At 38.3% G+C, this 18,707-nt stretch overlaps 1 protein-coding gene across 3 annotated transcripts in view; it reads right to left on the bottom strand.

Annotated features, from left to right (window-relative positions):
* Positions 1–18,707, bottom strand: part of utrn (utrophin) — a 180,033-nt gene that overhangs the window by 18,981 nt on the left and 142,345 nt on the right. For 2 of the 3 annotated variants that reach the window (XM_079255303.1, XM_079255301.1), the window contains 5 exons: positions 16,876–17,042; positions 14,450–14,561; positions 9,113–9,249; positions 1,590–1,628; positions 1,065–1,130 (listed from right to left, as the gene is read on the bottom strand). In XM_079255303.1, coding sequence (XP_079111429.1) covers positions 1,065–1,130; positions 1,590–1,628; positions 9,113–9,249; positions 14,450–14,561; positions 16,876–17,042 — 521 coding nt within the window. The remainder of the gene's footprint in view (positions 1–1,064; positions 1,131–1,589; positions 1,629–9,112; positions 9,250–14,449; positions 14,562–16,875; positions 17,043–18,707) is intronic. The other variant, XM_079255302.1, reaches the window with a different exon arrangement.

The following is an 18,707-nucleotide window of genomic DNA, read 5'->3' as shown; positions in this document are numbered from 1 at the left end:
AGCCGCTTCTGATGAGCCTTTATGATAAAAGCTTTGTGTAGAAGTACACAGTTACGCTTTTGGTGCAAACAATAATTGTCTACTTTACAAAAAAAAACAAGAATGGGACTGATTAAAAATGTCTTCACAGGGCAGAGTGGGGCAATATGTAACATTATTCAAAGGGTACGGTTGGCTTTTAAATGTTATATGATATTTAATATGCAGATTTACTATTTTTTTAGGATTAACTAACATGTCGTTTGCACCTTCTAAGACATGACAATCCTACAAAAATCTCACTCATACCAGAGTTTTCTGAATCCACAAGTTAAAAAGTTCTGGTAAGTATTTCAACTCACTGGATACTTCATTAGTCACACCTTTTTTTGAATTGTAAAGAGTGGGGGGGTGGTGGTGCTAATATTCTGTTTTTTGCTATAGTGAAATTTAATACATGTAATACATTTAAAAAAAAACCCAAATCACAACCTGTGTTTCTTTGATGCGAGCTGCTCAAACAGAAATGATGCTGCTGCTATGTGCTTCATTTGCATTATATCCCATTATCAATGCAGAGGCATCCAGAAGTTTGGCCACTCTAAGTCAAAATTTCTGCAACTGCAAATAATTTAGACTTAATTTCCAAAAGGCATTGTGTTAAATGAGATGTCTTTTTTTTTTCTTTTTTTTTTTTTTTTTAAAGATGATTTAAAATGTGGATAACTTTACATCATTGGCTTTCTCTAACAGAGGATGCCAGCTCCTTAACAGGCTAATTAAGCTCCAGAACCACTGTGTCTCCCCTGAGAGCTAAAATTTCAAGTTATGCCCAAGTGCCTCCTCTTCTTTTTGCTCCTCTTCTCTGAAAGGTTTATTAAAAAAAAAAAAAAAAAAAAAAAAAAAAAAAATCCACACTAATCCTGTTAAGAATGTTTGAGCTTTTACTTCAAGCCTTTTAGAGATCAGTTCATTTTTTTACTTTGCTGTTCACAACAATAGAAATATGACAGTGAAGAGAAGAATGCAGTGTGTGCATGTATGTGTATGACTTGACAGCATGATTTGGAGATTGCAGTGCATACCTGTTGGCATACTGCTCTATCCTGGAGTGGGTGTCATCATGAGAGAGCTGAGGTGACTGGGACAGCCTGGAAATGAATGGGGTAATGGAGATGAATGAGATTCTGAATGCTCACACAGCCTCATTAAAACGCAGAGATCTGCAGGCACATGCACACACATTCATTCACACGCAACCTAATGACCACTCGCAACATCACCTAGAAACAAATCTGATGATCTGAAAGAGAAATACAGCAGAAGAGAGCGAAGTGATCTACTGATTGACTGAATGGCTTCTGACAGCCCGGCTGAGATGAACAACTGAGAACAAACTGGATGCTTTAACGAGGGAGGAAAGGGAGTTTTTGTGGTTGCGTGTTTAACCAGGAAGGCAGGTGGTCAGGCAACATGCAGTGAAGTCATGGCTTAGTTGGAGCAAGGATGTGGGTGAGTGAGGGGGGAAAGGGTGTAGAGGGGGGGGGGGGGCATCTAAACCCATTCCAGCTTGGAGATGAGGTGTAGTTGCTAGTGGCGTTGATACTTACTCATACTGCTCCGGACACATGCTGATGAGGGTGACGGGACTGTAAGAGAATGGGGGGGGGGGGGGGGGGGGAGTAAAGGTACCACAAAACATTTTCAAGGTCAAAACCACGCATTGGGTTGGAGACAAAAAAAAAAAAAAAACACAGCAGGAGGAAGAAATGGAGGTAAAACTCTGGCCAGTTGGGACTTAACATACAGGGAAGGTATGAAACATAAGCAATCATATTTACACAAACTGATAAGAGAGATCATTAAAATTTTCCTTTCAACAAATGGCGACACTTATGCCAACTTGAATCGACTTGTTAATAAGGAGAACAACAAACTTAAAAACAAGCCTTACAAATGGAGCTGAACAAGCTAAAGAAAGAAAATATCAGGATGTTGGTTTCTGTTCGCAAGCCTTCGAGTTTCTGTTTTCTAAACTGTGATAATAACTGCTACTTTAATAGGCACTGAGTCTAACTTATTTGTAAGAGTGGGATGGCGTCTTCTATGAAAAACACAAAGAAATAAGCTGTTTTCACTAAAGGAGGCTGGATGGAAATTAGCAGGGGTTAACATTCGGTGGCCTTGTGCTTTTGTTAAAGCTGAGGAAAAAAAGATTTATGCGACATGGTGCTTATGTTTGTTGCGGGGGAGCAGCCACTTGTGTAGCTGCGAGGAGCGTTCAGAGCAGAAAACAGAAAACAGATCGGGGTCGGCAAGGCAAACACAGCTAGCTTCAACAATGTCTTTGCCCAAAGGCAGAGTGTGTGTGCTCATTTTGTCTTTCGGGGAGGGAACGTCGTCTTCATTGTTGGAAAGAATCATGGCTTTATAGACTTTGGATAGATTTCTTACTGAAATTTGTCTGAAATATATTCTGTGACACAGCAGTCACCTCAATACGGAAGACGTACTCTGCACTGAGGAATGAAAAAAAGTTAAAATGAGAAAGCGAGGGGCCACGGAGATTTCTATTTATCTCACTCCCACTCACACTGAACTAAATATCCCAACAGGCTGATATGTGAGCAAAACCGACTGCTACAGGCAACCTGGAAATAAAACCATTACTTATAAGATAACCTAATCATTTTACACAATTACAACACAAAACCAAATTAGAATGAAAATTCCAAACAGTATCAGGGTAGAAGGTGGTTCAGCTTCAATGAAAAATAAAGAAAGCCATGCTTAGAGGAATAAACCTACACTCGCATGTTATAAAATCTGTTGCAGATGGGAGTGATGAAGCCAGCGTACCTCATCCCACAACACCTAGCTGTGGGATTGCTCTTCCCTTCTGGCTACTTTAAAAAACATGGAACTGCTGACAGAGAAATAAACTCAGGAAACTGGATTCTAGTGGGACGAAACTCCCAGGAAGAAGAGACACACACCTAAAAAAGCCATGCTTGTAGAATTTTATTGATCAACAAATGCCACAGTTGGTGTTTGAACAGATGACCAGAGTTCTCCCTGAAAGAGGACACGCTTTGTCTGACAGTAAATTACTGGTTTGAATGTGGAAGATTTGGGATAACCTGGGAGAAATGGCTCTTAGGAACACACGATGCCCATAAATCTGCCAGTAGAGTTATTGACAAGCTGATCAACTCAACCCAAACTGCATCTTCTCAGTTAGGGAATCAACAAACCCTATAATTGATTGTTATTGAAGTCTGCAAGAACATCAGTTTGCATTCCCTGTTTTATCTTTTTATAAAATCTGGTCTCCTTAACTATCTTCTCAGATGTGCTTTAAAATGCTCAAAAAGGTGTTTTATATTAATATGAATGAATGGCCAAATTATTTTCTTTAATCAGAACTTTTTGGTGGCATGACTCATGAAGTTCTCAAATTTAAAAATATGACAACAAAATTTGTTGATTCTTCCCTAAAGCTTACCACTGAAGTCTACTGATGGCATCTGGTGAAGATTTGCAGACTAAACATAGCAATCATCAAACATCTGACATTAATATTAATCTTGTGTCAATGTGTTTGTTTCTTTTATCAAATTATGTCCAAACAATATGTATAATTTCTCACACCTAGACATACATAGGAAACGCAACTGAAATCATCAAGATTCACACATTTTATAAATCTATTTGACTTTATTTAGAATATTTATTCCTTTTTACTATACTTAATAGCTTTGCTTCACATTCCCTTAGCTTTTCATCTTATTGATCAGTACTTCTATATGTGCATTCCTGCTAATGGTTTCAACAACATACAAGTTGTAGATGTGTCCACAAATGTTTAAATTGGATATTTCAAGACAAGGGACTGAAGAGACAGAAACATTTGTAACATTAAGCCGAACACTGACATCCAGCTGAAACCCAAGCCGTGTCTGAGCTTCTGCGGAGACCGCAGGTACTGAGCGAACAGCCCACAAAGAGTTACTGACAAACTACCAGGAGATCAGGAAATCATTGTTGGGATTCATCAGCCCGAATTTGCTTTCTTTAGACTAAGGAAAAGTCCAACACTTTACTCAAAACAGAATTCTCTGGGGAGAATAAGTTTGCTATTAACATGTTTGGTGTCACTACAGACTGGTGAATTCATCCATTACTGGTCAGTCTTGACCTACCTCCTAAGCAGCCCATAAAATGTCATTTAATTTGAATTTTCCTACATTTATACACTCTTTCCCAATACAGTTTGATTAAACATCATATTTACATTTTTTCTGTTTATGCTTTAAATGTTCATTTATTATCCCATGTAGTTTGTCAAATAGTTAATAAATATATCATTATTTGAACGTCTGTGTGGTTTTAAGGTCAATTCCAACAAGAACTTTACTGGTAATGTAGGAAACTTCTTTAATGGTATAAACAATATCATTTTTTTTTCTAATTAGTGGGGTGGTGCCCTGAGGAATTCTGTATTTTAATATGTTGATGCTACGCTTGGCATCATCTCAAGGCTTTGTCTGTCTCAGTATTTCACAGTTTTTTTTTTTTTTTTTTTGTTTTTTTTTTAAGTTTTACCTTCCTTTGTGAACATCCTGAAAGGCCTCTAAAAATCACTTTGGTCCATCACACTGTGATAGTCACGTTGACACAGTTAGGAGTGCTTCTTTCTGCACAGTTCTCTTTTTTTCTTTTCCTGTCAACGGGAAAGACCATCTTCACTTGGTAACACCTTAACCTGTCAGGTTTGGAAGCAGCTGGAGTGCTGGAAATATAAATGTGTGTTTGAATGAGACTGCCATATACCTGTAGATCTTCTACATTTGCACAGTAAAAGATCAGAAGCAGATTATTTAAGTGAATTATTCGGTGCAAATAAAAAAAGATGTAATACAACAACTTAATGCTTTCTAGGATCAATTTCCTTTATAGATTGACAACAAATCAAAGGATGGAACAAATATTTTAGCTAAATGTATTCAATGTATAAGGCTTTATAGGGTATAAAAGAGGTCATTTAAGATTCAGATAAAAATGACATGTGCCTCAGGCAGTCAACATTTACTTTAACATGACTGCAATATTAGCGTGTGGGTGGAAATCAGTCTTGCTGTGGTTTGCCCGCTGCAGAGACGAGTCATCAAAATTGCCCAAAAACTGATCGGCTGTGCTCTTCATTCACTTGAGGACATTTACAAGTCATGCTGTCTCAGGAGAACCCAGAGTATCCCCAGATACCCACTTCGGTCACCATCTTTTTTTAACCATTGCCCTAAGGTAGACACCTTAGGGCTATACCAGGACTATACCAGCAAGAACAGACAGACAGAAAGACAGTTGTTATCCCAGAGCTGTCGCATCCCTGAACTCTCCACGAAGTGAAAATCTTAGCTGTAGATTAGAGCCTCTGAAACAACGCTAGTCGCTTTATACATTCTATTTTCGGATTATTCTTTCTCATTAGTAGTTCTTATTTTTATAGTGTTGTATCTTTATTTATTTTTATTTATTTATTTGTAACATGAGAGCTGCTGCATCAATTTCGTTGCCCTTGTATGAAGACAAAGTTTCTTTTATTCTGTTGAAGCCTGGAGAGTCCTTCATAACCGGTGACCATTTTCTGATATATCTTACAATAAACTGTGCGGGGGCTAATAGCAGCTTTAGTGTTACTATGAAGTGTTTCTAAAAGTCAAAGATGTTTTCTAACCAGGATGTGTTCCTCAGAGTCCATTCTTGCACAGGAAAAAAAAAAAGACCACCTGAACACATAATGGAAAAGTCCCAAAAGGTGAGCACATCACAGCAACTGCCTTATCAAAGACAACAGCAGAAAAGTTTGCATGGCTGTAAAACACCTGCTAGCGACTTACTTAACAGCTGTTTATGTTGGCAATTTACTTTCCTGTGCTTTGATGGTACACATTAAAATGCTAATGAAATTGCAGTAAAGACAAACTAACATTTAAATGCATATTGTGCTAACATTAATCCATTGCTCTCGGTGGCTTCTCAGACATGCTCAAAAGACTGTAGACTGTTTCGAAAATGGCTGAGGAGACACAGAAGCATCCTTGATATTTCACAGAGGGAAGAATTAAGCCTTCTGAAGGATCATTGACACTGGAACAATCAGGTGATGAAATTTAATGATGTGACATCGAAGAAAGAGCAGCCATTAAGGATGCTTGACTTTGAGAAGCACCTATAGATTCTACATGTGGGGCAGCCATAATTTCTTCTTCCCACAAAAACAGAAATTTAACCAGAAAGCTAAACCTCATAACTCATTTGTATAGAATTTACATGTAAACATGTGTATGTAGAAGTAACACAGTTAAAGTATTCTAATTGTAAATGTTTTAAATGCACCAACTGGTTTCTTCTGGTTTTATTAGAGCTGATATTTTACTTTGCAGATGTTTGAGCTCTTTACTTTAAATAACAGAAGTAATCACACAGATAATCAGGGCAAAGATATTAAATGTGTTACTGCAGTATAAAAAACCTCCTTTTTTGTTTTTTTAGGCAGACAAGCTTTTTCTATGCATATCCTGAACTTTTGGACCACTAATTTTTGTGATAACTTAAAGGTATTTGGGTTTGGAAGGATTTTCTATTGATCAAAAACTTTTTTAATGATGATTCTGAAAGGTTATGACTGATTTTACTTTAGAAAGGAGTTTTTAAATCCACATTAGTAACATCTCTGCAAAGCTCCTCCTCAGTTTGGTAGTCTGAAAACAATTTCAGTGGCTCTTTTGGGTTATCATAGATAGCTGAAAGAAAGATAGAGAAATAAAAAAAAAAAAAAAGCTATCTGCTACAACATGAGAGAGAAGGGCATGGGTGCTCCTTTGTTCTTTTTTTTTTCCTTTTTAAAGGTGGAGAAACAGTCGGTGGAAATAAAAAAAAGAGCAAATGACATTTGAGGAGTGCAGAGGAGAGAAACAGCAAATGAGTATGTCAGAGAGGGCAATTACTCAGCAGACCGTTTCATTTTCTCTTTGCTGCAACGCTCAAAATCTCAACTTCTGAATGGTTCCTTCGATTAAAATGACCAACGAGGGCTTACAATAAATCCAAATGATTTATAGTGATAGAAAAAAATTTAATCCATTATTGTAATGTTGGAGTGAAAACACAGGAAGAGAAAGGGAAAGTTTGAAGTCTTTAAAACATTCAGAAAATATTAGTAAGTGGTTGATTTCCTGACTCATTTCTGCAGCCTTAAGATAAAACAGTGGAAAAACACTGGGTAATCATATTTTATATATTAAATGTATAACATTCTGCAATAAAAACAGCAGACATTGTTTTGGTCTCCTTCCAAAATGCATTATTCCACTTAATAAGCATGAGTATATAGAAACTTTCCCATTCGAACCCACTTCTACTTCATTCACTTTATTTCTTCCAACACAGACAAGGCAGGAGCCACTGAACTGAGGCAAACTAGGGATCAAATATGGGAGCATTTCTAAACACTTGCTGCATGTTTGAGCAAGATCTCATCAGCAGTCAAAAAAAACCAAAAAGCTTATTTATGATGTTCAAAAGCCTACAGAAACATAGAGACTAGAGGGATCTAATGCAGTGAACGAGACTGGAGGATGATGACCACGAAATTGCTCAAATATCTTTCGAGTTTCCAGTCCGCTCTGCTATCGTTTGCAAAGATCTCTGCATTTTCACAAGTTTCTCTGCCTTTTAGAGACATTCATCAGACAGGCAGTTCTGCTGGAGTCATTTCTCAGCGTGGAGGGAAAAGTGAAAATGGAGCTAAGTGGGAGGTGAGGAGGAGGATGGACAAGGATTTGGGTAGTGCAATCCATCTGAGGTGTGACTGTGTGCAGCTTTAAGTTGGGGAAGATCTATTGTGAGTCAGCTGCTGATTCACTGTGTGCACAGACGAGAACATCTGAGAGTTGTTGTGCTAAAAATGAAGCCAAACTGCATTGTTCATATGTAAAAGAGGATGACTGAGAATTTTAGCAGTAGGAGCAAGTAATGGCATATTCTTTAAAACACTGACAGAGGAAAAGGGAGACAAGAGAGATGAATTATGAAGAGGAAACATAAAAATGAGTGCAAGTCTGTGGTCTCAGAGCACACAGGCTAATGGGCTGATTTTTTAAAAGAGCCACAACCCAGACATACTCTTGAGGAGGATGAGGTGTTCAACTGCGACTGCTGCATAATGTGGGTCTAGTTCAACATGTCTCCAGAGGGATTTACAACTACCAGCAGAAAAGACATATTAGATACAGTCACTGTGACTAACGCTGCAGTCACATGAACCACAGTGCAGGAATGTCGTGCAGACCAACATGCTAATAAATACATGACATTAAAATGAACAGTGACACTCCTAAAACACAGAGTTCTTCTTAACTTCTGCATTTCTCTGTTCTCACTGACAATTGAAATGCTTTTAATGAGCTAAACGAATTAAAAAATGGCTTGAGAACAGTTTGACTTGAGACATTTTAATCAAGTCAAAGGAATTTGTTGTGACAGTACCTATAAAATGGGCGTTATAGACTAAAACTGATGATTGAATAAGACACTGACAGAACAATCAGAAAACTTTGCTTTGAAACCATTTACTCTGACTCTCTGTCCACTATGAAACCATGACTTCAAAATATTTTTGACAAGTTTTGTGAAATTGGATTTTAATAAGTACTGAGTGTAGGTAAGACCCCCTCCAACTGTCCTGCCCCACATGTAAATCACAATGAAGACCTCTAAGTGCAAATCCAATGGTGACAAACCACTGGCCATTTATTTCTGTTCTGTATGTGGCTTTCATGTTCAGATCAGGAGGATCCATCCATTGGTTTAGACTGTAACTACCATTAAACTGCTAGGTAAGTGCAAACCCTCTTTTATATGCTTTGCTCTCCCATGTGTAAATTTATCTGTTTAGAAAACATCTGAAATGCTGTGTCTAGGGACATTTGTGTCTAGGGAGACACGAAGATCAGTGGCAGACAAACTAACCGGTCTTCAAGCAAATATTTACAGTAATTCCCAACACCTCTGCACACAACACAGACTTAAGCACTGCTCAATCTACCTAATGTATGTAAGAGATACTTACGTTTCCAGGTTGTCACCTTCCAAAACCGTCTGGACAGGTAGGTAGCCCAGCCGTGGATGCTTGGCGAAATACTTCTTAGATCGAAATTTGTTCTTCAGCACTTTGGTGAAATCTCGCATGTCCTCCCCAGATGTAGTCTAAGATAAAAAAAAAGAAAGAATAAATAAAGAAAATGACGGAGTCTGTGTTATTGTTCCATGTACTGAGTTTATGAACTTCCACAGTCTCTTGTGCGCATATAATTAGGATGAGCATTTATTTGTAAGAAAATGCGTTTGCTAATTAGGTACTTAGCAAAGGTGTTCGTCACGCTGCGGCAATTTCTGCCGCGCAAGCAAACAAATTACCACGAGAGTCCAACCAGAAGGTTGGTAAAATCCCTTTCCAGAAGATTTACACAAACGCAGCTAATGCGTACACACACAAAGGCAAATACACAACTCCATCAGATGACAGACATGGATAACAAGCTTATTAAAGTTCACACGGCTTATTGACTAAGCCATACAATTTCAGATGGTAGCTTGAGCAAATTAGCAGCAACTACAAAACAGCTGAACTAAAGATGCTTGAACTTCATTAAAGCTTTTCTCTGTTTGGCTTAACAGAGACTTTTCCTTTTACTTTATATTAATTTTCTCCATCTCATTAAATGGCAGAAGGGTAGATCTTAGGACAAATATAAAGTACGGTGCGAATGAAAAACAGATTCACAGCTGAGCGGGAGTAGAGAAGTCTCACTAATAAAGTAGGTGTCATAATCGCTGGCATGTTCTCTGGGGAGACATATTTGTGACAAAAAGGAAAAAAATAAAAAAATTCAACAAAATGACAGCGGATGCTTCAGTTCCCCAGAGGTGAACTATCACTTTTATGAAATAAAAAAAAAATAAAATCATGAAAACAAAATGACAGAAGCAATTAAATCTCTGAGACTGACACTCCTGTAAAACTTACAGCCTAATAAAAAACGTAACATTATAGCCATAAAATAAACAGTAAGACAACGATGGGAGAACTTCCTTCATGAAATTGCTGTACTGAGTCAAACAAAAGTTGGTATTGGATTTAACTCTACTTTATTATTTAGTGCAAGGTTACTCCTTCCAGTCCTACGAGAGCCACAATCCAGCAGGTTTTCAACGTATCCCTGAATCACACACCTGAACCAAACTGGATCAAACAGCCTATCAGGTTCTGCACAATGACTCATTCATTTGAGTTGTGTGTGTTGGAGCAAGGATACATGGAAATCCTAGTAGATAGCAGCTCTCATAGGACCAGAGTGAAAAACCCTGATTAAGTGGAACAGCTTGGTTTGAGTCTTAGAAAAGGGAAAAATACTATCACATCATATACTGATAGTTTATAGGAATACAGAAAACTGCAGCATTTTAACAACTGTGTTAAATAAAATTGAGTTAAATTTAGGGATTAAAATAAAAGAAAAATAAGTTGATTCCATTTTTATTTGATTTCCCTCCGGTAGAGAACTCCAATCTTTGATGCTGTTGTTTTTTTTTTACCATCTGTAAAGTTAATTAAATCTAAGTGATGCTTGATAAGCAAGTTTTATTCTCAAGTTTAGTTGGCAGAAGAGAAAAGTTTTTTTTTCTTTGATTTTGCAAACACTCCAGTATTGATCTGCCTGTATGCTTGAGGACATAATTTGTACACAACATTTGGCAACAAAGCAACCCCCCCCCCCCCCCCCCCCCCTCCTCTCTCTAATCTGCCTGTATCTATTGCTTTATCTTCACATCTTCCAGTTGTTTGTGCTGAACAGCTGGTGGACAATATCCTGCTGTTACAGCCAGTCTAAGTTGAGATGCTGAGAAGCCGTGGTCGTTTACTGACAGGCACAGAGCTCAATGTCACAGATGATTAGTTCAAATCTGTTTAATTTCTGTGCATAACTTTTATTTTTCTCATGCTTTCACTTTTTAACTAGTCTATATTCTTGCAGCTTGCAGGTCTTTGCCACTCCAATTTCTTTCAGTCTAGCAGAGCATGGCATCATAGCATTATTATCAGCTTTATCCTGCCAAGTCCGTCTTGGCCAGTGCCATGAGATGTTGGGTGAATCTTTCTGTGCTTCTAATCTGCTTGAAACAGCAAATTGTGATATAAAGAATATCATAAACACATTGAAATGACTTGAAAGTTAATTTAAAAGAAGTTTGATATCAGGTATCCTTGCAGTTTGGAAGTTTGTACTTATAAGTTTCTTTCCAACTCAGCAGACAATCTCTAGACTCCTGAGTGATTCATCTCCCCACTGAGTGCTAATATTTAAGGAACGGATTAAGTGTTTATTGCAACAGCAAACTTAAAATAACATTTTTTCTTGAGTTGTGGCAGGTAGCTTCTAAGCATCTTAACTCAGGGAAGAATGATTACTGCATCATAAAGCTGCTTCTTCAGAGTCAATATGAATCTCATCTGCAAAATGGAAAAAGCACATCAAATGACATAAGGAGGTACGATGAGAAACTTTAGTCACTCAAACTCTGACATTCAGCAGTATTGAAAAAGCTTTGCCTGCAAATGTGAGTTCTTAATTGAGCTGAACGATGTTTTCTTTTGCCACCCCCCCAGTACGCTTCTCTCTGCATAGCATTGATGTGAAATATTGCCTTCTAGCAGAAATGATAAAAACACTCAAGAGAGCCATAAGTATTTCACTATTTGCTCAAGCAAATTCAAATTAAGCCAGAGGTCTGTTGGGAAGGATGATTGTGGAAGAATTCATGAAAATGGGAAGCACGCTTTAGAGAAACTACAGGTGTGTGTCAGCTTGAATTAATCATGGTAAGGAGAGAATCTGTTTACACAGTCACATTTCAGTAAAACTGGCATTGTGTTAAAGCAAGCTTGCAATGGATGATTATGTCTGATGTATGCATTGGGTAAAGCTTTAAAAAAAAAAAAAAAAAAAAAAAAAAAATTTTGAGAGTGTTTGCATGTGTTCTGATTTCTGAGAAGAAAAAGTAAAAAAAAACAAAACAAAAACACACTTATATCTAACATTTCCCAGACAGAGGACAAGAAATAAAGACTGATCACCTGCAGCTGACATCTGACCTGATCTTCAGTAAAAAAAAAAAAAAAAAAAAAGTAAAATGAAACTGGTTTGCATTTGTGGATATGATTTCCATTAGTTTGACACATAGACTGTATATAAAAAGATGGACGTAGCCTCCGTGACGTCCCCCGTAGGTTTCTGAAGAGCTGAAGTGAAGCCTGGTGGGCAGTTCCTACCATCGCCATCTTGGCAGAGGCATGCTTGCTCAGAAAATACATATATGGGCAAAGAGGTGGAGCTGAGAGCGGGACTGTGAGTGTCATGGTGGATGACTGACATTGAGCGACCTCCGAGCTGCTTGTAGATAAAAGCTAACCGAGCTACCCAGAAATAATAGGCGCTAACCAGCTAACGGAGGTAAGCGGGCTAAAGCTAAGTCACGTTGTTAACCGGCTAAAAACCGCGGTTGTTCTACGTTCTTCTTACTTGAAGCGGGAGATTGGCCACTTGTCAATCAAAAGGACACGCCCCTAAATATGCCGAACTTCGAAATTAAATTACTTTTAAAAGGATGAGTAAGAAAAAAAAAAAAAAAAATCACTCCCCACACAGTTGTCATGAAGGTAAACCTGACCCATTAAACCTAAAATGGATTTTTGAACCAGGCTGTAAACATGTTTATTTCTGCCGTGAAGTTGGCCTTTTTAACATGGGAGTCAATGGGGTTTTGCTCTGTTTTGCAGCCAGCCCCTAGTGGATGAGGGGGGAACTGCAGTTTTATACACTTCTGCATAGGCTTCACTTTTAACCACCGGAGGCTCCATCCATCTTTCATGTATGGTCTATGGTTTGACATTATTCATACTATTAAAGGGGTCCTATTATGGTATTTTGAGTTTCCTGAGGTTTCTACAGTGTTGAATCCTCATCAGACATGTGAACGGCACTGTTTTTTATCACCTAAACGCATGTTTGAGTTTGAATTCCAGCACTCTCTCCGTTCGGTTTTCATTGTGACGAAAAACGCGTCATTTTAGAGAGTTTTTTCTACTTCGAAATCCTTGTGACGTCCCGGGGGATAAGGTTCGGTGATTGGTTACCTTCTACTGGTTAACAAGGGCATGTACAGATACATCAGGCGGGTGGAAAATGTTGGATAAAGTTATTTCCAACGATGGCTGGTGAGTTTACCAAAGAGAGACATCCTGCTGCATTCGTTGCTGTGGGTTGCTGTTTTCCTCTTTGTTTTCAGGCTCTGATTCAGGTTCCAACATGTAGGGCTGTATGCTATGTGTCGACGTTGTATTTTGTTTTTTTCATTGACTTCATATTAGCCTAATCCTTCTGTTTATGAGATGTTACAATGACGGCGAAAGCAGTTGTGGTGCACGCTACCGATGTAGTGCAGTGGCGGGAGGCGGGGCTTAATGCGGAAGAGTCTCAATCCACTCGTTTTGCCCACAGGCTGATCTGACAGCCTACAGAGAGGGTCGGTCTGAAGTAAATAAAGCGATTTGTGACAATAACTCGATCAATCCCAGCCCTTCTGGTCTCAGAAATAAAAATAAATTAGCCTGAAATGCACATAATAATTCCACTTTAATGAAGCACCTGAACAAGTAGAAAACTTTTCAGGAATTCCAAAATTAAAAGTTCTGTCAGGGATATATGTATATTTGATCACAATGCAGCACAATTCATCACTGGCTATTACTTTACTGATAAGGATTTAGATAAAGTAATAGGGCAGAGATGTGAAGAAAAAAGAAAAAAAAAGACGAGACAAGAACCACAAGCTCAAAAAGAAGTACAAGTAAAAATAGTTTCCCACCCTGATTGCGAGCCATTTTCTCTCCTGTTTGCCCATCAAGAACAGATACAAAAAGTATAAATAAAAACAAAATTTCTACAAGATTGAAGATTGTTTTAACTCCAATGCAGAGAGTTTTGCAAAAATGAACGTTTAATGCATAAAATGCTTGAAGCCAAATGATAAAGAAACCCTGAGATTTAAACATGACAAGAAAACAAAGCAACAGCGTGTTTTTAGAGCGAGACGAACTGAATATAAAATGCGTCCAACTGCGCTGTAGTAACAGTTCTTAAGCCTCAGTGTGCAAAACAGGAGCATCATCATGCAGCGCTCAGAAGATTCAGAAGTTTATTTGACATTAGGATGGCTTTGGATGTAACCAAAGCCTGAAACTGTGACTCTGTGTGCTTTCATTAAATGGCTGAGTGGAAGGTGCGAGTGTGTGAGAAAGAGATATGAGATGAGCGAAAGAAACAGTGTGCTGCTGCTGCTTCCTCACCGGTGTGCAGTACTCCACCATGGGGTAGTTGAGCTTGTGGCCCTTGGCGGTGCGCCCCGAAAAGAAGCAGCTCTGACAAACATCGTAGTTGAAATGCTTCAGACTGCGATACCTACAGAGAGATGCAGGAGGAGGCAAAATGTTGAGTTAGGAAGGAGTATATAAATGCCACTTTCATGTCTTCGGGATGTGTCACTCTGCGCACATATGTATCCCTATAACATGACTCATCTCCTGCAGAGCTGCTGATTCCCACCGTCATTTTTTTACACATAATCCCCCGCATGCACGCCCTCTCACACAATATGCTGACAGCATGACAGACGGTACGATTTCCACCAAAACACAACAACCTGACAACAACCGCTGGGATGTTGTCCTCAGCAGCAGCTGTAGCCAGACTGCCATTTAATAAGTAAATTGAGACAGGATCCATTCAGACATAATAGCTCAAGTCCTTTATCTTTCTCTCCTCTCAAGCTCTCCCCAAGGTTAGCTGACTGATGAGCTACAAAAGAGAGCCATACATCAAAGGATGCAACAGCGCACACGACGGCACTAAGTCAAATATGCCATTACGCACTGACAAGCAGCATATTACTATGAGGAGAGGGCGTTAAGTCACCTTCACTCAGGGAATGATGAGATGGCCCTGAATTAATTAATTTGTCCACCAAACAATTTTGGTTAATTATGGAGCATTTACTGTCTGATCTTTAAAGGTGAAAATCTCATATCTGCTAAAAAGGACTCTTAAGAAGGAAATTTACCTCAAGCCTTCCCTCGGCTTAGTGAACAGTGAATATGATTCAAACAACAATAATCTCAGCGGAAAAAAAGAGTAAACATACAAGTATTGAAAAAATAACCGTAAATAGGAACACTGATTTATTACTGTGATCTAATTAATGCTTTATGTTGAGTATTCTAACTTCTCTGCTAGTTTGCTATTTAGTTTTTGTAGCCACTTGTGGTGCTCAGCTAAAGCTTAAGCTAGAGATTTACAACTATATCTACTGGTGTATTTTTCATAAATTATTCTGCATGCAGCTATAATAGGGACTGACATCACAAATAGTAAGATTTTATTTCCTTAAATAATTTGCTGTTTGAATAAAAAAAAATATTGTTTAAAATTGAACTGATAACTAATTACAAAAAGATCTTTATCTTTAATTCCCTGTAGCTTTAATTTTTTCAAGTAAACAAATGAATGCAGCTTGAATGCACAGGAAAATGTGGACGTGTAATGCGGCTTACGATTCCTTTCATCTATATCTGTCAAATAAAAAAGTGTGTTTTGATAATCTCCTATAACAATGTTCGCTCATGCATCACCTCCGAGAATTCAAAAGGAACTCTGAAGCACGAGCATTTTTCTGACAAAATTGAAAGAATTCTGTAAAACCTTTCTTCGCTGAGGCCGTAGTATTGAATAATAAAAAAAATTTTTAAAAAAGCATTTGAAAACTTTAATTGTCTTTTATTGTAAACGGTCCTTGCGTCGATGCTCAGAAACATTTCTTTAAATCATTTGTCACACGTCTTGAAAACAATTCCATAGTCACTGCTTCCTGTTTCCAGCTTTTTTTGGGTGAAAAACATTTGCGACTTAGACCTAAAAAAAATCAAATGTACTTTCAGCACGCTTATTGTCATATTGTAAGACCACATAAAATGCCGCCCATGCATTTTCCTTCCTTCTTCATTCCTGCTCTTTGCCTTTCCTTCCCACCATCGCTTGCAGTCATCGATCAATGACAGAAGCTGGGAGACGTGCACTTCATCAAATGTCTGAATGCGTTTCTTTTTCTGCTTGCAAAGCAAGGGATCTGCAGGGGACAATCCTGCCACTCTGTTCCACTTAGCATGGTCTTATTACCACCTCCAGGCACAAGAACAGAAAAATGCATTTCCCACATGAATGGTCAGAAACATACAAACAAAAACTATTTTGAAATAACCTCATTCAAACAGTCAATCTTTATTTAGCTGTTGTTAACGCTTGAGTTTAATTCACAAGAAAGCAACTGAAACAAAGCTACACGACTGTGAGGACTGTCACAGTATCAGAGGGAAGTCTGTTACAGGTTGTTTGCCAGACTCTGTGAACTTTGCGAATGCGGCAATGTCCTGGACGTTTGTGAGTATGTGCGCATGTTTCATTACAAACCTTTGGATGGTATTTAGTCAGTGTTGTTCCAGCTGCTGACATTTAGATAAATGCCTGCCCTCCAGTATAGATCTGCCCTTTATGTTCAACCAGCAGTGAACAAACCAGAATAGGGTTACATTTAGTGTATATGTCTGTGGCGTGTTACACACTGCAGACTTAACCCCCCTTTAGTGTGTGTGCTCCTTGAATTCTAACGGACTGATGATTCTTGAATAAATAAAGACAATTTTGACAGTTTTGTTTTGTTTACCTGAAACCCACAATAGGGCACTCCTTGCAGATGTTACACTTGGCCTGATGTTTCGCTGTCTCTGCAGCAGCGACTCTGTGCAGGACAGGAAGCCAAACCATGGACTGGGGCTCCAGACGCATCCAGTCAACAAACTGCCGAGGCTCTAGCTCCACCTTATTGTTTACCTGCGCATTAAAGACATGAGGTCAAAAGTTAGGAGCTTATAAATCAAAAGTTTATCAACCATATAGTTTAATATTTCCCATAAAAGTTTAACAAAGTGAGATGATAAAGCGTAAAAGGCACTTTGAAGCATGAGATAAAATGATACGCAAGAGAAATAAACAACAGGCTGCAACTCTTGACTCATGACTGGACTTCTAGTAAGCATGCAGACAAATTTTAGATGACCGTATATATTAAAAAAAAAAAAAAGTGTCAAGTCCCTGAGGCGCGTTATGGCCTTGAGTTGTGCACCGAGACAAAATAACTTTTATGAGCTCTTTATTCATATTTATTGCTTGAATATCTTATAATAAATATTGGTTGATTTTAACACCCTCTCTATCCTACGCACCAATAGCTGCAGCTGTGAGTTAACAGCCATGAAGCTCCTAAACTCCTACTCTAAACTTTCGGAGGTGTACGTGTTTATGTAACTTGTGAAGCGCTGTCCTTATTGTTTAAAGTACTCAAGGGAAGTTTCCTTTTCTCCATGCACCTACTGGATTTGTTTCAGTAATCTGCTTAAAATGGATCCAATCAAGTAACATTACCACAGTGATGCTAAAAAAAATGTTCAACTGCAGGCTGCAGCTTATAATGAGTCAGAAGCCAACGCAGGTTGAAGAGCTTTGACATGGCTGCTGTTACCGCTAAACAAATCAAAGGCAACCTTTCCATCATCCCTGACACAGAAAAAGGGCAGCAAATGCAGCAAAGGGCAGAATACATCTGCAATAAGAGGAAAGAATTATCAAAAGGAACAGTGTGTACGTGTGTGTGTGTGCTACCTGGATCCCTTTCCCATGCTTAATGTGAGAAAGACTGCACCATGTCTCAGATTCATTATCACATCTTCTCAAAATAAATTAATGCTTTGAACCAAATCAAACATGAACATATTCCAAGACAAAAATCAGAATGAGGGATTTACTTGTTAAATTAATATTCACTGTTGGCTCCCACAAACATCCACTGGCTGCAAGATAAGATTACAGTATTTATACAGAATGTCTTTGCAAACATATATATACTCTGATATTTACGCCTCTTCACTCAGTATAACTCTCCAATTTTTGCAATGTGCTTGGATAGGTTTACTTCTAACTCATCTACAATATCCTTCTGATGGTAAAAGAATCGTCAGACATAAACCCGACATGATGAAAGCTTTATGAAGTAATCACTTAAGACACAGATGCGCCAAAGCCCATGTATGCCCCCATATCGTCTCGCAGATACAGGTTTATCACACAAGTAAATTTAATTCAACACAACTTAAACTTTGCAGGACTTCGCATTAAATACCAGTCTTATAGAACACATTTTGTTTCCAGTATATGAAACTATTTTGAGGGAAAGTAGATTTTCAGAATTCCCATTTTCAGTATTGTTGAAATCTGCCGGCTGGACCTGCTAAAAATCAGCAAAATGCAAAGCAGATGAGGTCAACATCTGTCCAACTCATCACGAAAATTTAAATAGCCTTCCTGAAAAAGCAGCAGAAGGCCCTCCATTAGCTGCTTAGTTTAAAAAAAAAAAGCCCATTTAGAAAGTGAAGAAGCCATTGGAGGATATTTGGTCTCATGTTTTTATTTGCACTTTTCAGTAGTAGGAGATTCTTAAGG

Source organism: Telmatherina bonti, assembly GCF_933228915.1.
Source record: "Telmatherina bonti genome assembly, chromosome: 16".
NCBI classification, from domain to species: Eukaryota; Metazoa; Chordata; class Actinopteri; order Atheriniformes; family Telmatherinidae; genus Telmatherina; species Telmatherina bonti.
The sequence above is the reverse complement of the archived record's forward strand: the minus strand, read 5'-3'. Positions and strand labels throughout refer to the sequence as shown.